Source organism: Erinaceus europaeus, chromosome 5 (assembly GCF_950295315.1).
Source record: "Erinaceus europaeus chromosome 5, mEriEur2.1, whole genome shotgun sequence".
Taxonomy (NCBI): Eukaryota; Metazoa; Chordata; class Mammalia; order Eulipotyphla; family Erinaceidae; genus Erinaceus; species Erinaceus europaeus.
In genome coordinates, this window is record NC_080166.1 from 124,278,229 (window position 1) to 124,301,682 (window position 23,454).

Genomic DNA, 23,454 nt, shown 5'->3' on the forward strand with positions numbered 1-23,454 from the left:
AAAAAAAAAACTGTTGAACAATCATGGACCTAAAGGCTGGAGTAGTGCAGATGAAGAGTTTTGGGGGGGGTGTCTCTGTTCTGTAGATAGATAGTAAGCATATTTTAGTTATATTCCAAAGGGTCTATGGCTATACTAGTTTTTATTTTTATTTTATTTATTTTTATTTTTATTGTTGTAGTTATTATTGTTGTTGTTATTATTGATGTTAGATAGGACAGAGAGAAATGGAGAGAAGGAGGGGAAAACAGAGGGGGAGAGAAAGATAGACACCTGCAGACCTGCTTCACCACCTGTGAAGCGACTCCCCTACAGGTGGGGAGCTGGGGACTTGAATAGCTATACTAGTTTTTTTTTTTTTTTTTTTTTTCTCTGAGCCTGAAATCTGATATGCAGGTGGATCCAAGTTATTGTCTGGGGAGATGATGTCATCATTGGAAAAAGGACCAAAAAGCTGGATCAGGGAAGAGAGTAGCTCCCAAATATGGGAAAGATATATTAATATTGTTGATTCTAAACCCCATCGATTTGATGTGATCCGGGGCCCATATTCAACTTAGGAGCCTGTGTGACCTCTGCATCCCTGTAGATCTGAGCTCACATTCTGTGGTCATGAGTAGGAACATTCCAAGCTGCCCCAATATCAGGACCCATCTTCCTCAGGTGGAGCATAGAGTATGTTGTCCAGCCTCCCTTCAGAGGATGAAACATTCTCTACTGTTGTTGAGCCAAGTTGGGGGCAAGGTAGTAAATTTACAGGGGATAACCTCTTTGCTGAGTCACCAGGTTAGCCAAGTGGTAGAGCCAGACTTGCTTTTCTAACTCTTCTTATTTCTTATTCGTCATGTCTGAGACTGTCACCCCTGTGACAGTGTGAGAGCCTCATGGGTGAGAATCATTGTTTAGATCTAGAGGAGGTCTTACATGAATGTAGCATTTTCTAAAGAGGCTGCTGTTGGCATTTGGGGCAGTTCTTGATTGCGTGAGACTACTTTGTTGGGGCCAGGTGGTGGCGCATCTGCTTGAGTGCAGATACTGCAGTACCCAAAGACCCATGTTCAAGCCCCCAGTCCCCACCTGCAGGGAGGAAGCTTTACAAGCAGTGAAGTAGTGAAGCAGTGCTGTTGCTGTCTCTGTCTTCTCTGTTTCCCCTTCCTCTCTCAATTTCTCTGTCCCTCTGTCAAATAAATAAATAGGCTTTACCTTGTGTTGTTTGAAGTTCAGCACAGTAGCCCATGAAGTAGCTTCTCTTCTATTGTGACAACAGAATTGACCCTGCACATTTTCAGATACCCTTTAGGGAAATAAGATTACCCTGGGTTGAGCACCACTCATTAGTATAACTACCTTGTTTTATTATTATTTTAATGAGATACAGAGACAGAGACCACAGCATTGCAAGGTTCTGGCTTATCTTAGGTAGCTGGGAGTTGAACCTGGATGGAACCTTTGCACCTCAGACCCAAAAGTCTTGTGTGCTACCCTTGAGTTGTCTGACTGACCCTAAGCACTGTGTTTTAAAGAAAAGGAAAGAAAGGGCCAGGGAAATAGCATGGTAGTTCTACAGAAAGATTTCCGTGTCTGCGGCGCTGAAGTTCCCAGCACCACAATAAGCTAGAGTTGAGCAGTGCTCTGATTAAATAAGAAAAGGAGAATTAAGGGCTGGGTGAATGCACACGTTACAAGGCACAAGGGCCCAGGTTCAAACCCCCGGTCCTTACCTACAAGGGGAAAGCTTTATGAGTGGTGAAACAATGCTGTAGGTGTTTCTCTGTCTCTCTCCCTCTCTCCTTCCCCCTTTCTCTCAATTTCTGCCTGTCTCTATGCAATAAATAAAAAATATCTAATAGAAAATTAGTGCTGACTTTGGGGATTGGGTGGTAGTGCAGCAGGTTAAGTGCACATGACGCAAAGCACAAAGACCAATGTAAAGATCCCAGTTCGAGCCCCCGGCTCCCCACCTGCAGAGGGGTCGCTTCACAAGTGGTGAAGCAAGTCTGCAGGTGTCTATCTTTCTCTCCCCCCTCTGTCTTCCCCTCCTCTCTCCATTTCTCTCAGTCCTATCCAATAACAATGACAGCAATAACAACAATAATAATACTACAACAATGAAAAACAAGGGCAACAAAAGGGAAAATAAATAAATAAAAACAACAATAATAACCACAACAACAAGAGCAGCAAAAGGGAAAAAAATAGCCTCTAGGAGCAGTGGATTCCTGGTGCAGGCACCTCGCCCCAGCAATAACCCTAGAGGTAGAAATAAAAAAAATAAATTAAAAATAAATAATTTTTAAAAAGAAAATGAGAATTAACCTTTATTCAGCAATTCTTCTTCTTCTAGCGTTTGCCCTTCTTCCGTAGCCAGTCAACAGCGTCAGGTTGAGCCTGATGTAAAGTTTCGAGACCTCCTTTGAATCTGGAGAGGTGGCAGTCGTTGACTATGTGGGTCATAGTCTGTCTGGAGCCGCAGGGGCAGTTCGGGTCGTCTCTGGCTCCCCAGCGATGGAACATAGCGGCGCACCGGCCATGGCCTGTTCGATAGCAATTGAGGAGGGCCCAATCATAACGTGCTAGGTCAAAGCCTGGTTGACACTTGCAGGGGTCTGTGATGAGGTGTTTGTTCTTTACCTCAGCTGACTGCCAGCTCTGTTTCCAAGAGTCTGGAACAGAGAAGTTCAGTGTAGGCGTAGGGGACCAGATTGGGTGATGAGACGTCAAGCGTTGGACAGGGTGGGCGAAGATATCCGCGTATATTGGCAGGTCCGGTCGAGCGTAGACGTGGGAAATGAACTTAGATGATGCCGCATCCCGACGAATATCTGGCGGGGCGATGTTGCTAAGAACTGGCAGCCATGGAACCGGGGTGGAACGGATGGTTCCAGAAATGATCCTCATGGAGGAATATAATTTGGAATCAACCAAGTGGACATGGGGGCTACGGAACCATACTGGGGCACAGTATTCTGCAGTGGAATAGCATAATGCCAGAGATGATGATCGTAGTGTGGAAGCGCTCGCGCCCCATGAGGAGCTGGCCAGTCTTGCAATGATGTGATTCCTCGCGCCCACCTTTGCTGCAGTTTTTATGAGATGTTCGTGAAATGACAGGGTGCGATCGAGAGTAACGCCAAGATAGACTGGCTGGGCTTCATGCCGGATTCTCATATCGCCAAGCTGCACATTAAGCTTACGCGAGGCCGAGGCATGGTGTAGATGGAAAACAGATGATACCGTTTTTGCAGTGCTAGGGATTAGTCGCCATTTTTTACAGTAATCAGATATTAGAGACATGTCTTTCGTGAGTGTTTCCTCGAGGATGTCGACTTGGATGCCTGAGTAGCACAGCAGATGTCATCAGCGTACATGAACTTCCTTGAAGAAGTTTCTGGAAGGTCATTGATGTAAATATTAAATAGTGTAGGAGCCAGAACAGAGCGCTGGGGGAGGCCACTTGAGACAAGTCTCCATCTGCTAGACTTGTCACCCAGATGCACCCGGAATCTTCTGTTTTGGAGAAGAAATGATATAGTGTTGGCCACCCATGGAGGCAGGCATCTTGAGATCTTGACTAGGAGACCACGGTGCCAGACCGTGTCATAGGCTGCTGTGAGATCAACAAAGACAGCACCCGTCTTTAAATTCTTCTGGAATCCATTTTCAATGTAAGTTGAGAGGGCCAGGACTTGTTCACAGGTAGATCTTCCTGGGCGGAAACCAGCTTGGGCGGGTGATAGGAATTTCTCTGTAAGAGGAGAAATTTGTGACAGAAGCAGCCTCTCAAGGAGTTTGTAACACACGGAGAGGAGAGAAATTGGTCTATAGCTTGTGGCCAGTGTTGGGTCTTTCTTTGATTTCAAAACTGCTATTATCTTCACAGGACGCCAAATTTTGGGCATAGATTCGGATTCCAAGATGTGGGACAGGAATGAAGCGAGCCACTTCTTTGCCGCGGGGCCCAAGTTAAGAATGAGTTCTGGGGTGATGTTATCATAGCCAGCAGCTGTTCCCGGTTTAACCCTCTTCAAAGTGTCTTCCAGTTCAGACAGTGTAAAGGGAGAGAGTTTTGGAGATGGACAAGATAACCGGAAGTGGGATGACCACTCATGGGAAATTTCTCTTTTCCAGACTGGGTCGATCTTAGCACGTCCAACTTGAGTTAGGTGACTGGCCACTGAGTTTGGAGATACGGGAGGATGGGAGACGGGAGGGGGTTGGCTACCGGCACCCAGTCTGTGAAGAAGCTTCCAGGCCTTCCTACTTGAGTGGGTGAAGTTCAGACTTTCCATGAGTTGTTGCCAGCGGGCTTGGCGCGCTGCATCCAGGGAGGCAATGAGATGGTCAGCCACATCTGGGTCGCCCGACTCATCATACTGCTTTAGTAGTTGCTCACATTCAGCAATTGTTTTTGGTAAATGGCAGATAGCCTTGTTAAGTGACTCATAGAACTGAGGCTCCCAGCAGCTCTTCCGTCTGAAGTTTTGTCTTCGTTTTGCAGAGGAAGAAAATGTCTTTGCTTATATAACTCATCCAAGGTGATGTAGAAGGTAGGTATCAGAGCTGGGATTCAAAAGGATCTGTGTGATACCAGCATTTCATGAGCTTCCAGCCCCCTCCTGCCCCGCCCTCTGTGTATAGACCTGCCCCAGTAAAATAACTCTTTTTATGTTTTTGTGCCTTCTGTCTTTATATTGCTGTTACCTATTGACAGACTAACCAGTCAGAAAAGGACCTGAAGAAAATCTTTGGATTGGGAGTCGGGCTGTAGAGCAGAGGGTTAAGCGCAGGTGGCACAAAGCACAAGGACCGGCATAAGGATCCTGGTTCGAGCCCCGGCTCCCCACCTGCAGGGGAGTCGCTTCACAGGCGGTGAAGCAGGTCTGCAGGTGTCTATCTTTCTCTCCTTCCTCCTCTCTGTCTTCCCCTCCTCTCTCCATTTCTCTCTGTCCTATCCAACAATGACAACAACAATAATAACTACAGCAATAAAACAAGGGCAACAAAGGGATTAAATAAATAAAATAAATATTTAAAAAAAAATCTTTGGTTAGTACTTGATAGCTCCTAAGTTGAGCACTCCATTTTAAATTTAACCCAAGTAAGTCATTTTGCAAAGTATCCCTCCCTGCAAAATGGTTAAAATAGTCACTTTTGATTTGTGTATATTTTACCATAATATATTTTGCTTGAGTGTCCCTAACTGGCTTGAATCACTGAAAATATATGAAGTCAACAGAGTTTTGCTGTGAAAGCATTCTGTCCATTTGTGGTGTTTTGTGGTGCTTTTCTGGTGATTCCTTTGCTGAAGACATTATTTTTATCTGCTTTCTGTTTTACAGACCTTATTCCAATACTACAACAGGGCCTGGATTTCCAAGGCAATAAGGACTAAGCCAAAGAATTCTAACCTCAAATTGATTGTATGACTAAAGCAATGAACACATTTGGGGGTGGAGGTTGCTTTGAAAGCACTGTTTTCTTTCTCTTTAAAGTGACCATGAATCAGACTGAACATAACCTGACGGTGTCCCAGATTCCACATCCACACGTGTGGCATGTCTTTTATGCAGACAAGTATACGTGCAAAGATGACAGTGAAAATCTGCAGGTGGAAGATATCCCATTTGAAATTATCTTATTAAACCCAGATGCTGAAGGGAATCCATTCGACCATTTTAGTGCTGGAGAATCAGGTAAGAGCATATGTTTAAATCTATGGCCTAAATGTCGACCAGCAGAGCCGTACCCAAATTTCTGTTAATATAAACGACTCAACTCATTCAGCAGTCAGGCAGCAGCTACACACATGACTCTTTAGAGCTAGGAAAAAAAAAAAAGGTAAGACTTTAGATAGTAAGATCTCAATTATTCTAGAAAACACAGAGACTAAAATAGAAGTATAAAAATATCAGTCAGTTATTTCCCTTGGGTGAACAAATCATGGGTAGTTGTTAGTTTCCTCTGTATAGTCTTAGCCTTCTTGTTTTTGTGATAACCTAGGAATCTTTTCACAATCAGAAAGAGGTTAATGGCTTGAGCATTCTGAACTGGAAATTTGGTGATTAGATGAGATGAAAAGCTTCATAACTTGCATGACTGTTCTTTCAGAGCTAGACTGAGCATATTGAGGGGTTGCTTTCCCTGGAGGTTGTACCCCTTGTAGGAATTATCAAAGTCAGTAATGCTTTTCAAAATCAGACTTACTCCTTTAAAATGCTTTATCACAGTTTTACATTGATGAAGTATTTGAAGTGAGAACGGTGGCACTGACAGGAATGACTACTTGTGACTCAAGGTGGATGTGCTATAAAGTGTGGCACCCGGTTTACAAATTAGTATGTCAGGATGAAAACCAAAATCTGCCGGCAGCTGTCAGTGAGAAGGGCCAGGGGCTGAGCTCGTGAGTTCATTACGCACCTGGAAATGTTAGAAAAGTTCAGTCCAGTTCAGTCTCATTAGCCTGTGGGATGAGTAGACGAAGAGAGGCCGCGTTCAATTAAGCGGGTGCTTGGTCCAAGGTGCGGATTGCCACAGCTAGAAAGACCCCTCAAGGAGCAGTGTTTATGGACAGTAAGTCCAGAGGAAATCTATGCATGAAGGGATAAACATTTCTTTATCGCTGAATCTGAAAAAAAAAAAAGAAATATATATATATATACACACAAACACACATAGTAACAAGTAAGGCACTTGGCATATTAAAAATAGATCATTCTAAGTGCACATAGTACAAAGCACAAGTGCCTCAGCAAAGATCCAGGTTTGAGCCCCTGCTCCCCACCTGTGTATGTGGGGGGGTCACTTCACAAGTGGTGAAGCAGGTCTGCAGGTGTCTTTCTTTCTCCCTTTATCTTCCCCTATTCTCTCAATTTCTCTCTGTCCTATACAATAAGATCGGGAGGAAAATGGCCACCAGGAGCAGTGGATTCATAGTGCTAGCACCAAGCCCCAGTGTCAACCCTGGAGGCAAAAAAAAAAAAAAAAAAATCCACTGTAAAAATCGTTCTAAAATGCAAACGTAGGCCATTACTAGTAGTGAAGTCAGTGCCTACCACACCTTCCCTTCTTAGAAGAGATCTCATTTGGGAAGGCCTGGAAACCCAAGAGATGACTGATCACTTGGGATGGATGGGTTGGATGGTTTCATTTAACCATAAACCCTCACTGTGTCACAAGACACATTTAGAACAGTCTACAAGACTACACTGGATCATGAGAGGGCCTCCTTACCTCCTTATCCAGGCTTCCATTTCCCTAATCCTCAAATGTCCTTCCTCATTCCCAACTTGACGTCTCACCAGAGGCCAGAAAGTGGTGAAAAATGTGCCCTGTGCCATCTGTGGTCTGTAGAACATCGCTCATACTCACCCTGGCGCATCCTGAACCTTGCTCATGTCTTCGTTTGTCATCTTACCAGGGGTGGGCGAGGCTTATGGTTTACAATACAGTTGTTGACACATAGGTCCATCCTCTCATCTCCCCACAATACGTGTCTGTCTGTGAGACACTCTCACTCCCAGCTTAGGTCCTTTCCCACCCCAGAGCCCTCTCCATCCCATCCCTGCCCCTCCTTCCCCAGAGTCCTTTGCATTGGTGCAACACACCACACCCAGTCCAAGTTTTACCTTGCGTTTTTCTTTTCTAAAATTTCCCAAGATCCACCAGTAGGTGAGGTCATCCAGAATTTGCCCTTTTCTTTTTGGCTTATCTCAATACCTGTGTTCTGGAGCTTTCTCAGCATTCTGAATTACAACTAGAATTTTCTTTTATTTTAATATTTTATTTATTTATTAATGAGTGGGATAGGAGAAAGAACCAGACATCACTGTGGTACATGTGCTGCCAGGGACTGAACTCAGGACCTGCTTGAGAGACCAACACCTTTATCCACTGCACCACCTCCTGGACCACTTCTTCTTATTTTTTTATCTGAGTCTTTAATTATTTATTTGATAGAGACTGAGAATTTGAGAGGGAAGGGGGAGATAGATAGATAGACAGAGAGAGAGAGAGAGAGAGACACCTGCAGCCCTGCTTCACTACTCATGAAGGTGGGGACCAGGGATTTGAACCCAGGTCCTTGTGCACTATAATATGTGTGCTTAACTAGGTGTACCACTGTGTGATTCGTTCTCTCTCTCTCTCTCTCTCTCTCTCTCTCTCACACACACACACACGCATTAATAAATATTGACAAATCTTTAAATGAGGAACATAACTTCACTCTTTAGTATATCTTTTCATTAAGTATGTTATTCTATGCAAGACTGGTCTGAGGGGATTATAAAGAAGTGTCAGAAGTCTTCCGATTTTTTGTATGACTGTCTTAACTCCTAAGGAACATCATTTGATTGATTGAAATGTGAAATGCCTGAAAGCCTTAATATATGCCTAACTCTATATTGCCATAAAATGTGGCTAACTCTGCTTTGACATCCAAGCCAGCAATTCCTTTTTTTTTTTTTTTTTTTAAATGTTATTACCTTTATTTGTCGGATAGACACAGTCAGAAATCAAGAGGGGAGAGGGAGATAGAAAGATATCTGCAGCACTGCTTTATCACTTGCAAAGCTCCTCCCCACAAGTGGGGACCAGGGGCTCAAACCTGGGTCACATTTGTGCTTAATGAGGTATGCCAGCACCCAGCCCCAGCAATTCCTAGCTGATCCCTATATATAAACCTGGAGAGCTTAAAAAAAAAAAAAAAGATGTAGTTGTCCTCTCCCAGCAGGACTTGGTTTTGGAGTAGAAGCTTTGGTACTTCGTCAGAGTTCCAGAAGTTGGTTCTAATGTGTGGAACCATTTCTCAGACAGTCCTTACGGTTCTACTTTTGTTTGGGAGAGATGTTTTCAGCCTGATGAGGAGTCTCCCTACTCTACCACATTGGGTTTAGAATGTGTTTTTTTAAAAAAAGAAAATGTGTTTCCAGGGACTAATTCTAATTAGTCCTCTTTGGAACTTTTGCTCGTTTGTCTAACTCTCTACCCTTCGTGGAGAAAATTGATTTGCTTTGCCCTTTATTAAGAATACCTGGTAAACCAGGTTTCCAAGAGGTTTGAATTAAAATTTCGTAGTACACATCACTGCAAAACACACGTTATTCTACTTCACTTTTATCATTTGTTTCCCTTTAAACCAGTGATTTATTTTATACCTATTAAACTTTGGGTAATCTGATATTTCCTAGAGTTTGATCCAGAGTTTTAGAAGCACTAAGTCTAATACCATGTCAAGAAGTGACGCGCAGGAATATTCTGCATCAATGTAGAATACATCAAAATTACTTCTTTCAAAACCTAGGATCCTAAGAGCTGGAAGAGTGCTAACCAGTATAGCACACACTTTGTTCGAACCCCCAGAACTACATGAAAGCATTAGAGGAAGCTTCATGTGCAGTTAATGGTGCGATATCTCTCTTCTCTGTATCTCGCTCTCCCTCTCTGCTTCCCCCCCCCCATTTCCATCTGTGATTGAAAGGGAAAAGGAAACAAAAAAAATAGTTCACCTTGTACAGTTCAGTCATGCAGGTGAAAGTCCAACTTAGCCCCAGAAGTTATTTAAAAAATGGGGGGGGGGGCGTCAGGCGGAAGCGCAAGGACCAGCATAAGGATCCTGGTTCGAGCCCCAGCTCCCCACTGCAGGGGGTCAATTCATGAGTGGTGAGGCAAATCTGCAGGTGTCTATCTTTCTCTCCCCCTCTCTGTCTTCCCCTCCTCTCTCCATTTCTCCTTGGTAACAAGGAAAAAAAGAAGATCGAGTAAGCTGGTATGCTTGAAGTGATAGATTAGGTTTACTTCTTAGTGGCAAGGGTACTGGAGTTTCTCTGATGGGTTGGAGAATGTGAGAGTGGAAGGTTACATTTTGGAGTTCTGAGATAGCAGGTATGATGGGTAGGTAGGAAGTTTCCATGACCCAAAGGCTCTCCCTTTTCCTCACCCTTTTTTCTGGCTATCATATATCTGGATCTGGGTTTACTGACAATGTACTATAAATTTTCTTCTTGCTAAGTTTGACAAATCATCTTCCCATTGAGAGTGCCTTAAAATCTGTCCACTTCCTTATAAACGTGCTTGTCACCTTTCACATACTCTCTCCATAGTACTTATTTATTTATTTTTTAAATATTTATTTTATTTATTTATTCCCTTTTGTTGCCCTTGTTTTATTGTTGTGGTTATTATTATTGTTGTCATTGTTGAATAGGACAGAGAGAAATGGAGAGAGGAGGGGGAAGACAGAGAGGGGGAGAGAAAGATAGACAGACAGACACCTGCAGACCTGCTTCACCACTTGTGAAGTGACTCCCCTGCAGGTGGGGAGCCGGGGCTCGAACTGGGATCCTTACGCCGGTCCTTAAGCTTTGCGCCACCTGCACTTAACCCGCTACGCTACAGCCCAACTCCTTATTTATTTATTTTTGTGGACAGCTAGGGTTTAGCACAGGATAACTGCCTCTTTTAAAATTAGATTTCCATTTCAAGGAGAATAGAAATTGAACTTTTTTACATTTTTATGCAGGCTAGTAATAGAACAAAAAGTCAGGTTCATAGCTAAAGAGAAATAATTGACTTTTCTTCAGAGGTATTTCTTTAGAATACCGAGTTGCAGAATCAACATTCTTGCTTGGAAAGTAGATGGATAGAATTGAGGTAAAAATTCTTCAAAGTTAAAAATGCAGGACAAATGCCCTAACACAAGTTACTGAAGGAATTATCTTCATGAAATTATTTGCTGGTGACATGTGTAGTCATCAGTATTCCTCCTATAAGTAACCCCAGATTGTTCTTCTGATGGTGAATTTGTAACCTACCAGAGCATGAGGCTTTATCTTGTAATGGATAGTCCTTAAAGTATTATAAATAAGTGCAACCTTAAAGAGAATGCCAGGTTTGATTCTGTTTTCCAGGAAGGAACAATTCAAACCACAGGTTAGCGTATAGAACTTAAGTGGTGAGCATATATTCTGACTTATTCCATGACTACAGTGATTTCAGACTTCATTTGTTAAGCTGCAGTGATTTCTACGTAAGGCGTCTGAATAGAAAACCTCACTGTCCTGTAACAGGAAATAACTTCCGGAAGGCTAAACCTGCTTTTTCCTTCAGACTAGGGAAGTGAGCCCATAGCATCTGTTTATGTAGAGCAAGAGAGACACCCAGTGGCTGAAATACGATTTCCATTGTTGCCTTTTTCCCTCTGATTAAGAGTGAACTGCTCATTAACCGTTTCCCTTTGCTTTTTTTATTTTTCTGAACTGCTTTTCCAAAATGATTTACCAGAGAGTGGAAGCACTGACTCTCCTGCCCTGTGATTTGGGGGTTCACCCCACATGGGAGACGGAGCAGACTCCCTGTTCGTAATAGCAGTGGAAACCAGTGCGATGCAGACTGTTCATCATGAGTTCTGAAGAGAAACGGCTCTGTGGTAACCACTCACTGCTGGCGAGGGCTATTTAGGTAGAATGGAAAAGCTGGCCCCCCACCTTAGGGACTAGCTTAAAATGCAGCCAAGTAAATTCCAAGCTATTCAGAGACTCAAAGCAAGCCTACTGGCTTATATAACACTCCCCCCCTCCCCGAAATATCTGGAAAATGAAGGCATTGTCAAAAGATTTACAGTGCTTCAAGCTGCTGATAGGAGCTAGAGGCCACTTCATGATTGCTACCATTTTTAATAAATAACCTGCAGACTTACTTTACTCTTTGTCTTCCAGCCAGCTCCCTTTGTCCATTGGGAATTCTTGCTTAGTCAACATGGTGATTTCCTTGTCGTCCGGTTTTAGTCCTCTTCTCTTTCCCTGCATAAACCACTTTCAGCTTCAGTTCCTATTGCCTTACCCTTCCCACTCTTTGTGGTTTGGTTTCCTAAGACATTGTGATGAGCAGGCATACTTTTGAGAACCAAGTTATGGGCCAACAAGATAAGTCACTGGGAAAGGCATCTTTTTTTGCATGCATGCAACCCAAGTTTGAGCCTAGCCTCCCCACCACTTGGGGGAAGTTGTCTTTCCCTCTCTGCCTCTGTCTCTCTGCTTCTGTATCTCTGTATATCTCTATGAAAAAGTGAGCCCACAGTGGTGAAACCCCAGCAGTGACAAAGCAAAATAAAAGAGAGAGAGGACTGGAGAAATTGCTCATTTGGATATTGCACTGCTTTGCCATGTGCATGACCAGGTTTGAGCCCAGCTCTCACTATGTTGAAGGAAACCGCTAGGGGAGTCTTTCATTCTTTTCTTTTCCCTCTCTCTCTCTCTCTCTGCCTCTCTGCCTCTGCTCTGGAAAGAGAGGGAGAGGGAGACTACCACGGTATACTGCTAGCCAGTGACTTGTCTTTGGATTGGTAACCTTTTGGTCAGGTGTTATTGTTTGAGTCAGCTGTGGGTGGAGTCATGTGATCTCCTAGGATCTCTTCCTGACAAGAGCTGAAGTACTTTACTTGAGAAGAGGACTCAGGTCGTGACAGATATTTTGCAGCTTTGTCCGATTAGGAATTGAAGGGTCATGGTGGATTTCAAAGCCATGTCTCTCACAATATGAGCTGCATCAGAATCACTTGAAGGACTCCCTGCAGCACAGAATGCTGGGCCCCATCTCCATAGCTTCTAATTTAGTAGATCTAGAACAACTAGCATTCCTAGCAAGTTCCCTAGGGGTGTGGGGCTCCCGGCCTGGGGATCACACTTTGAGAACTGTCATCAAGGTGCACAAAACTTTTTACTGGCTGAGTCTTTTTTGAAACTGCTCACAAGGGAAATCTACTTGGGGGGGGGGGGGTAACAGGTATATCTAACTGCATTCTGAAATGACTGGTTTGTTTTTATATATATATAAGATTTATTTAGGGAGTCGGGCTGTAGCGCAGCGGGTTAAGCGCAGGTGGCGCAAAGCACAAGGACCAGCATAAGGATCCCGGTTCAAACCCCGGCTCCCCACCTGCAGGGGAGTCGCTTCACAGGCGGTGAAGCAGGTCTGCAGGTGTCTATCTTTCTCTCCCCCTCTGTCTTCCCCTCCTCTCTCCGTTTCTCTCTGTCCTATCCAACAACAACGACAACAACAATAATAACTACAACAATAAAACAACAAGGGCAACAAAAGGGAATAAATAAATAAAATTTTTAAAAAATTTATTTATAAGAGAGAGAAAGGACCAGAACACCTTTCAGCTCTGACATCAAGTGGGGTTGGGAACTAAACCTGGGACTGCTAGGACATCAGCTGTGCCTGTTGGTGCTCTAGTTGACTGAATAGTTTGGAGGTTTACATTGTTGTTGTTTACCTTTGTTTTTGCAAAAATACTTCCTGACCACTATCCTGTCCCCCCTTTCTCTCTCTGTCTCTCTCTTCCCCTCTCCCTCTCTTTTTTACAGATCGACTAGTGTAGCTAGTTTAGTACCGTTCATCTCCTTCTAGGTACAACTTTATCCTAAAGTAGATTTTTAAAATACTTTTATTTATTTATTTTGGATAGAGAAAGAGAAATGGAGAGAGAAGGGAAAGCTAGAAAGGGAGAGAGATAGACACCTTCAGCCCTGCTTCACTGCTTGTGACACTTCCCCCTGCAGGTGGGGCCTGGGGGCTTGAACCAAGATCTTTGTGCACTGTAGTGTGTGAGCTCTGCCGACTAAAAGATGGTTTACACTTGAGTCATTTCCTTTTTCTTTTTTTTTCCTCTCGCAAAAATGAATGTTATGACATCAATTAAAAAGCAAAGTTTTTTCTGGTGGTGGGAATCGTATGGAATGGTACCCCTCTTATGCCACAGTCTTGTCAATTATTATTAAATCACTAATTTAAAAAAAATCAAAGTTTAGAAATATATTGACAGGGCGATTTAAAAGCACCCCAACACTAACTGGCTTGTTTTACTGAAGCAAACTCCTTTCTTCTCTTCTCTTCACAGGGTTACATGAGTTCTTTTTCCTTCTAGTCCTAGTGTACTTTGTGATTGCTTGCATATATGCTCAATCACTGTGGCAGGCTATTAAGAAAGGAGGACCCATGCACATGATTTTAAAGGTTCTGACAACTGCATTGCTGTTACAGGCTGCTTCAGCTTTAACTAATTACATACATTTCTCCAGGTAACTCAAAACCACTAAAACTGTGTTCATCATTATGTCTAATTAATCCTAATTAGTCCACCAAAATTATGCTTGCTTTGATTACAAACATTTTTGTAATGCACACTAACACTCTTCTTTTCAATTTCTCAGCTACGCCAAAAATGGTATAGGTGTTCCTGTGATGGGAAGTCTGGCAGAGTGTGAGTATCTCTTGGAACATTTTTTAAAAAATATTTTACTTATTGTTGGATAGAGAGAAACTGAGAGGGGAGGGGAGACAGAGAGAGGGAAAGAGACAGAGACACCTGCAGCCCTGCTTCAGGTGTCTTCATGAATCTTTCCCTCTGCAGGTTTGAACCAGGGGCTTGAACTCGGCTCCTTTTGTACTATAGTGCATTCACTTAACCAGGTGCGCCAACTCCTGGCCCCCAACATTTTTCTTTCAAAGGTATAAATTTGTTATCTGCTACTAGTTTGCTTTTCTTTTCTGTATATTTTCTTTTGTCATGAAGCATATTTTCTGTCTAAGGCTGGGTAGAATTCAGCCTGACTGAAAACAGTTACAGATCTAGTTCCCATGTCTGATTTATTTTTTTCTTTTTATTTTATTTTATTTTATTTTACTTATAAAAAGGAAACACTGGCAAAACCATAGGATAAGAGGGGTACAACTCCACACAATTCCCACCACCAGATATCCGTATCCCATCCCCTCCCCTGATAGCCTTCCTATTCTTTAACCCTCTGGGAGTATGGACACAAGGTCATTGTGGGGTGCAGAAGGTGGAAGGTCTAGCTTCTGTAATTGCTTCCCTGCTGCACATGGGCATTGACAGGTTGATCCATACTCCCAGTCTGTCTCTCTTTCCCTAGTGGTTAAGGGCTCTGGGGAAGTGGAGCTCCAGGACACATTGGTGGGGTTGTCTGTCCAGGGAAGTCTGGTTGATATCATGCTAGCATCTGGCACCTGGTGGTTGAAAAGAAAGTTAACATACAAAGCCAAACAAATTGTTGAACAATCATGAACTTAAAGGCTGGAATAGTGCAGATGAAGCGTTGAGGGTTCCTCCTTTTTGTAGATAGCTAGTAGGCATATTTTAGTTATATTCCAAAGGGCCTGTGGCTATACTAGGCTGTTTTTTGTTTTGTTTTGTTTTTTTTCTTTTTCTTTTTTCCCCGGAGCCTGAAATCTGATATGCAGGTGGATCCAAGTTATTGTCTGGGGAGATGATGCCTGGAAAAGAACCAGAAAGCTGCATCAGGGGAGAGAATAGCTCCCTAATATGGGAAAGGTATATGAATATTGTTGACTGTAAACCCCATCGATTTGATTTGGTTTGGGACCCATATTCAGCTTAGGAGCCTATGTGACCTCTGAATCCCTGCAGATCTGAGCTCACATTCTGTGGTCATGAGTAGGAACATTCCAAGCTGCCCCAGTATCAATCTACCTTCCTCAGGTGTAGCATAGAGTATGTTGTCCATCCTCCCTTCGGAGGATGGAACATTCTCTACTGTTGTTGATCCAAGTTGAGAGCAAGGTCCTATGGGGAGTCCACAAAGGGGTCTATTTTGTTGTTCCTGATAGAGATGACTGGTAACAATGGAGAGAGGGATTTATTTGAGGTCTAGGCCCATCATGTCTATGTGGGAATCTCAGGACTCCCCGAATAGGGCCCCAGCTGATGGGGTGGCCTGATAGTGACCAAAGAGTCATCGTTAAAGTCTGCCGGTCTCTTGCCCTTATTCAGATTTTGCAGTCCTTGCTTTGCTAAGGCCTGGCAGCTATTTTTACCTTTTTCTTTCTTTTTGATAGTGGGTGACAGGGAGATATAGACAAGGAGAGAGAAAGAGATCTGTCACATTTCCCCTCCACTTGTGAAACTTTCCCCCTGCAGGTAGGGGTTGGGGGCTTGAACTTGGGTCCTTGTGTGTGGTAACATGCATTCTACTGGGTACACCACCAGCCTGCCCCTGCTTATGATCTTATATTTTTCTCTTCTGCTCTCTTCACACATAGGGAATCATACAGTATAATTCCTGTGAGTATATCAGGACATAGTCTCAGTCTTTATCGTCAGTTTTGAGATTCTAAAATTTCTGGAAACTTTCCTTTTCTTTGTGAAGTGGACATGTGCTATTCACCCACTGGCCGTGGGCAAGAGTTCCTTCTTGAATGTCATCTAGAGCTGTGGTGTGGTCGGTGTCTCTACTCTTCTCTTATATAATTCTGAATATCTAATAGAGTTATTTGAATGTTAAAACTAGCCAGAAACTTAGAAATAATTCAGCTTACATAGTTTTTTTTTCTTCTTTCTTTCCTTCTCTCTTTCTCTCCTCCTTTCTTTCTTTTTCTTCTTTCTTTCTTTTCTTTTCTTTTTTCTTACCAGAGCACTGCTCAGCTCTGGCCTGTGGCTTTGCCAGGAGTTGAACCTGGGGCCTCTGGAGCCTTTGGGGCCTCAGGCACACAAGTGCTGTAATTACATGATAGCTACCCTACCCCTCTCCCCAAGAATATCCCCATCCTTATAGAAGAGAAGTCAGAAGAGTAGACTTCCATGTTATGAATGGCTATCGAAAAAGCTTTCATTTTGTTACATTGCCCTCAGACTTTTATTCCAAAATTCACATCGAGAAACCTTCTGTGAGTGTGGCCATAAGTTAAATGCTATCCTCCAGAATAAATGGACAGGAACCTAAATTATTATTATTATTAATTATTTACCAGAGTACTGCTCAGCCCTGGCTTATGATGGTGCAGGGGATTGAACCTGGGACTTCGGAGCCTCAGGCATGAAAATCTGTTTACATAATCATTATGCTATCTCCCCCACCCCAACCTAAGTTATTCTTAGACCGTTGTGTTCTGTGGATGCCCAGTCACATGCAGACCTTTTGAAGTCGCCAGCTCCCCTGCAGTGTCTGTGATGGCCGCCTGGTGGCATATGGCACCAGCACTTGGAGACAAAAACCAGTGAATGTCACTCAGGGTAGCAGTAGTGCTTTTTATTGCCATGCTCTTCCTTGTAAATAGCACTCCAGAATAATTTGTTTACATTCTGGCATAACAGTCAGCAAACATTAACCCAGAAACAAAGGGAGAAAAACCGTGTTTTCCACATTGCAGAAAATACATGTATGTATTTTTTAAAAAACAAGCAAGCAATGGATTATTGAGAGCCAGGATTGTGCTGTTAGAGAAGCTCTGAAACACAGCAATTCATAAACATAGGCCATGGCAACTTACACATTAATAGGAGTGAGGGCTTTTTTTTTTTTTTTAATTGCTATTTCTCTAAGTGTTTACAAATGTAATGGCCACCTTTTAACTCAAGAATTAGTCCATACCATAGCTCTCACCGACTTGCGGCAGCTTCTCTTTGAAAAAGTGCCTATCTTCTGTGGAAAAGTATTCTTTTTTCTTTTTCATTCAAAATAACTCTATTGTGGGGGTAATGGTTTATAGCACTGCTATAGGCACATAAATTCAGTCCTTCATCTCCCTTTGATAGATGTCTGAAGAACACTCTCAATCCCCACTTAAGTACCTTTCTACTCATGCACCAAGGCCCTCCACTCTTTTTTTCCCAATGTCCTTTACTTTGCTGCAACATACCACATCTGGTGCAGGTTTATTTTATGTTTTCTTTTTTTTTTTTAATTTAATAATAATCGACAAAACTGTAGGATAAGAAGGGTACAGTTCCACACATTCCCCACCACCAGAGTTCCACATCCCACCCCCATCCATTGGAAGCTTTCCTAGTCTTTATCCCTCTGGAAGTATTCTTAACTCAAAAACAAAAGCAAATTTTGTCTGTACTGTGAAGACGGCGCTCACTTTGGTCTTTATTTCCTGTTAGTTTTTGACATCGCTTCCCAAATCCAGATGTTGTACCTACTTCTGAGTCTGTGCATGGGGTGGACACTTGTCAGGATGAAGAAGTCACAGAGCAGACCCCTGCAGTGGGACTCCACTCCCGCATCCACTGGCATCGCTGTGTTCATTGTCATAACGCAGGTGTGTAGCAATACTCAGCATTCTGCTTGGCCGTCAACATTCATAAATGCAAATGTGAACATCTCTCATTGCAAAACTGAAACCAAGAGCACACAAGGCATCTCTTGTTTTAAAGACTGTGTTGAAAGAGTGCTAAATCAAGTAACTACCTGATCTTCTGAGTGTTTGCGTATTTTTAAAAATTAAGTTTGTTCATTACTGTTATTTCTTGTGGCACACTAGATATAAAATTTAAGTATAGTTTGCCTTGATTTGAACTCCCTGTCTTTTGGTACAGTATACTTAATATTTGATTAGATTCTCATTTCCTGCTTATCAGTTTTTATATTTTCCAGCACATAGTTAATGCTCAATATGAAATGAGAGAACTGGGTGGGGGTAGATAGTATAATAGTTATGCAAAGAGACTCTCATGCCTGAGGCTTCAAAGTCCCAGGTTCAATCCCCTGCTCTGCCGTAAAGCAGAGTTGAGTAGTGCTCTGGTTAAAAAAAAAAAAAAAAAATTAAATGACAGAACCAGTGAATTTGAGATTCAAGAGACTTTTGTTCCATCCACTATTTTATACATAAAAGATTGAAGCAGATATCTCAGATGAGAGGGAAAAGGGAAAAAGAAAAAAAGAAAGAGAGAGAGAGAGAAAGGAAAAAAGAAAGAACCTTTGTGAAAGGCTCTTTATGTCTGTCTGCTGTTGCTATTCTTAGTTAGAGTGATACTTTCCATTTCATTCTAGGGTCTCTTTATGTGGATGTGCAGGGGATTTGTAAGTTTAAAAGAAAGGTACTATAGTGGGGAGTCGGGTGGTAGCGCAGCGGGTTAAGCGCACGTGGTGTGAAGCGCAAGGACAGGCTTAAGGATCCCGGTTGGAGCCCCCAGCTCCCCACCTGCATGGGGTTCCCTTCACAAGCTGTGAAGCAGGTCTGCAGGTGTCAGTCTTTCCCCCTCTCTGTCTTCCTTTCCTCTCTCCATTGCTTTCTGTCCTATCCAACAACGACATCAATAACTACAACAATTAAAAAAAGGGCAACAAAAGGGAATAAATAAATAAATATTTAAAAAAAAGTGTCATAGTTTTTATACTGAGTTTGGGACCATTAACCATGTATGAAAATAGAATGCACAGCTAGGCCCCACTGATGGCATTATAATAAAAATGTTAATGAGTTGAATAACATTGGCACCTTCATGCACAAAGGGTAGGCCGTGTGCTTTTTTTTTTTTTTTATTAGAGAGATAGAGAGAAATTGAGTGGGGAAGGAGAGAGCCACCTGTAGCCCTGCTTCACCACTTGTGAAGCTTTCCCTCCTGCAGGTGGAAACCAGGGGCTTGAACCTGGGTCCTTGTGTACCGGCATGAGAGCGCTTAACCAGGTGTGCTACCACCTGGCCCCTAGTTCCTATACTTTATTCATCTTTATACACCAGTATTTATTAATGGTATAGTAGGTGCTCACTGAAGTAGGTATGCCGCATTTTTCATGACTCATTTAGAAAGGGGTCATATTACAGCCAGTAGTGATATTTAGAAAAGAAGTGTGGGCCAGTGAGAAAGATCTGAACTAGGAGCCAGGCAGTGACACATTCAGTAGAGGGCACACATTTCCATGTGGAAGACCTGAGTTCAAGCCCCCAGTCCCCACCTGCTGGAGGGAAGCAGTGCTGCAGGTGTCTTTTTCTTCCTCTCTATTTTCCCTTCCCCTTCTTCTCAATTTTGGTCTCTAACTTCTCCCCTTAAAAAAAGGAGGGGCGGGGGGAGAGAAATGGCTTCTGGGATCAGTGGATTTGTTGTGCAGGCACTAAACCGTACTTGTGGTAATTAGAGAGAGAAAGAGAACTCAGACAATATTAAAATAAAGACAGGACTCTACCAGCTTAATGTTTTTTATTCAGCATTTGTAGAGTAGTGTTGGTTATGATCCCATTTCCTTATTTAAAACTTTTTTTTTTTTTTTTGGCAGGATGTATATGTGTGTGTGTGGGGGGGGGGGGGGGGGATGTCATCATCAATAAGGCGTCACTGCTCCAGGCCAAATTTTTCAGACAGAAAGACTGATAGAGAGATAGAGAAGCAGAGAGACACCACCAAACCTTGCATTGCGAGCTAAACTCAAACCCGAGTCTTGCCCATAACAAAGCAAGTATAGAAAGTGAACTATCTTGCCAGGCCCAATAAAAAGCTTTTAAACTATTTAAGGGGATGATGGGAAAAGAAAAAGTTACAACCTGCTTTATTCTAAGCAGGTCTGTTTTCTGTCTCCCTCTCTGAATGTAATATGTCTGTTTCTTTGTTTTGCAGAGTATTTTGCTGCTTTGGGAACAATTTGAAGACACCAGTCCTCACAGTTACCATTCACACCGCAACCTGGCAGGGATCCTCCTAATTGTGTTAAGGATTTGCCTGGCATTGTCATTAGGCTGTGGGCTGTACCAGATTGTCACAGTGGAGAGAAGTACACTAAAAAGGGAATTCTACACCACATTTGCCAAAGTATGGGTTTGGGTGGAAAATGGCTTCTTGAGACTCACAACTTTTTTCAGCTTTCTTTGAGAAGTTAAGCACATCAGCATTCATTCAGCTTTTATTACATGCTAGGTGCTACTGTAAGCCCATGTGTGCTTCTAATTTAAACGAATTTATTCTTCACAACTTATGAGACACAAATATTACCCCCATTTCACAGAATCTGTAGAACAGTGGTTTCCATATCATCTTTGAAAGACTTATTTTGACTAAGTCATAATTGCTTTGTTTATTTGTTTTGGAGTAATTAACTTTTTTTTTTTTTACTTTTTTTTTTTTTTTTTTTAACCAGAGCACTGCTCAGCTCTGGCTGGTGGTGGTGCTGGGCATTGAACCTGGGAACCCAGAGTCTCAAGCAGGATAGCCATTTAGCCATTTGCATGACCACTTTGTTGTCTCCCCAACCCCTGATTCACCATTGCTTCATCAGTAGAGATTGTACATTGTTTTTCTCCTTATAGCACCAGCATTTTTATGGGAAAAAAAAAATTGAACAGTGAGAATGTAACTCTCAGGAAGATAGTTGTTAATAATTGATTTTAAATTGTTGCTCTCCAAAGCGTGCACTGTCCTATAACAAACCGTGAGGAAGTCGCTCTCTGCGACTTAAGCAGACAGAGGCTTAAGCAAACAGAGAGCAGACAGAGGCTCCGAGAAGGTGTAGTAGATGCTATATTCCAGACCTCTCACTCCATCCACAGCTGATGCTGTTCACTGCATTCTGCCCTCACTCACTGTAGCCTTCTCAGGCTAGTGGAACCTAAAAGCAAATTTGATTATTATTACTACTTTCTACAGCTTCTGATAGAGGAAAAGGCTTGAAGCACTTATGCTATAGAAGTCTCTACCCTGGAATGTTTTTTTGTTTCTGGTAAAAACAGAACAAGCACTGCTCAGCTCTGGTTTATGATGGTGCAAGGGACTGAACCTGGGACTTTGGAGCCTTAGACATGAGAGTCTCTTTGCATATCCATTACACTATCTACCTTCTGTTCTGCTTTTCTGTAAAATTAAGAACCAATCCCATAGTGTATTGCACCGAAGTAAAAGACTCTGGTTGGGGGGGGGGGGGGTGTGTGTTTGGGTCCTGGATCATGATAGCAGAGGAGGACCTCTAGTGGGGGGTTGAATTGTTATGTGGAAAACTGGGAAATGCTACACATGTACAAACTATTGTATTTTACTGTCAACTGTAAAGCATTAATCCCCCAATAAAGAAATTTAAAAAGAAGAAGAAGGACCAACTCCAAAGAGCAGGCTTGGTATAGAGCTAAGCTGTCAGAGTGAGCCCACTCTGGTCCCAGTGTCCCTGGCTTTCCCAGGCAGGAGGGGGAGGAGACCCAAATCTCAGCTTCTTTCCTTCCTCACAAGAGCTTGTAAGCTCCTGTTGTGTTCCTGAGAGTCCACTGGAGGCTTCTGAGCGAGAAAATGCCATTTCACACTTATGTTGACTGCTTGAACAGTCAGTGTGGATCAAAAGTGTTTGGAAAATAAATTTTCTCTTGTTTTATGTTTGAAACATTCCCCAACTTTTTTCTTGAGCTTAAAAAAAGATTTTTCTATTTTAATTCACCTTTTGCTTTTTTTTAATCAGTTCAGACAACCCAAAGCTTTTAGAGTATCCAAATGTGTTTGTTACTTTCTCTGGCCCATTTATTCATGTATTGTTGCTTCATAGTAGCTAGTAGCATACTAAACACATTTTTCTGTGTCTTTGTTTTTTTTTTTTCCCTTCAATGCACTTAACATTTCGCCAATTCCTATTTGCTGGCTTATTTTTATTTCAAATTTAATTTTGGAAAAGAGAATGTATTGCCGTGGTTTTCGGAAGAACAGATAAAGAAGGAATTCGGGAGTTCATTGTTAAGATATTTCCTGTTCTCAGTTGCCCAGTGCTTTTGCTGGTTGTAACTCTCAAGCAGGTAGCCAAAGTTTATCAGACTCTTTGTCTATTTATGTCTACACCGAAAATATGAATGTTCTTATTTCTCTTTACTTTGATTTTGTACACATTGACTTTCTTCCTCTCAAGTTGTTACTTATATTAATTTTTTTCCTTTATGAGGTGAATGGCACATTAACATTTTGTAGTGTATTGAAATATATATATATAAGAGATTTACCAATAGCAATATTTTTTTGAATGTTCATTTGATTAGAAGCATGAAATAAAATTGCAACCGGCAAATTTATTTCTACCTTCTATTGGAAATTATTCTCAGGAGGCAGATTGAGGTCATTCAGGACCTCCTAAAGATGTTAATATTTTTTTAATCTGGTACCTTCTGAAAATAAAAGGAAATCTGCACTTAATGGACTTACTGTTCATTTGTTCCAGGGCTGCATCTTGTGGTTTTTATGCCACCCAGTTCTCGCTTTCCTTTCTGTCATCTTCAGTGATTACCAAAGAGACAAGGTAAGTGGTCTATGTGATCAGAGTCATTTCTATAGGCTTTATTGAGAAACTAATAATGTTGAAAGGCCTATTTTATCTATTCAGTGTGGCTTCTTGAATTCTTTAAAAGTTTAAAACAAAGCATTGAACTGTTGAATATATAAATTAGAAACTTAAATATGAAAGAAAAACTTGAACATTGAACTTAAGAGCTGAAGGTGAAAATAATACTTAAAATTTTTTTTTTTTTGCCTTCTTCATGTTAACTTTTATAATAGAGAAGCCAGTGGCCCGGGAGGTGGCGCAGTGGCTAAGGCACTAGACTCTCAAGCATGAGGTCCTGAGTTTGGTCCCCGGCAGCACATGTACCAGAGTGATGTCTGCTTCTTTCTCTCCTTTCTCATTAGTAAATAAATAAAGAGAAGTCATAACACATCTTGTTAAGAGAATATGATTC

General features: G+C 42.2%; 1 protein-coding gene across 2 annotated transcripts in view; it reads left to right on the top strand.

The window, feature by feature from the left end:
• The window catches only part of GPR180 (G protein-coupled receptor 180), a 37,209-nt gene that overhangs the window by 12,202 nt on the left and 1,553 nt on the right, over positions 1-23,454 (top strand). The window contains exons 3-8 of one of the 2 annotated variants that reach the window (XM_007526846.2): positions 5,493-5,693; positions 13,901-14,081; positions 14,214-14,263; positions 17,927-18,084; positions 20,378-20,569; positions 22,941-23,018. In XM_007526846.2, coding sequence (XP_007526908.1) covers positions 5,493-5,693; positions 13,901-14,081; positions 14,214-14,263; positions 17,927-18,084; positions 20,378-20,569; positions 22,941-23,018 — 860 coding nt within the window. The remainder of the gene's footprint in view (positions 1-5,492; positions 5,694-13,900; positions 14,082-14,213; positions 14,264-17,926; positions 18,085-20,377; positions 20,570-22,940; positions 23,019-23,454) is intronic. The other variant, XM_060191758.1, reaches the window with a different exon arrangement.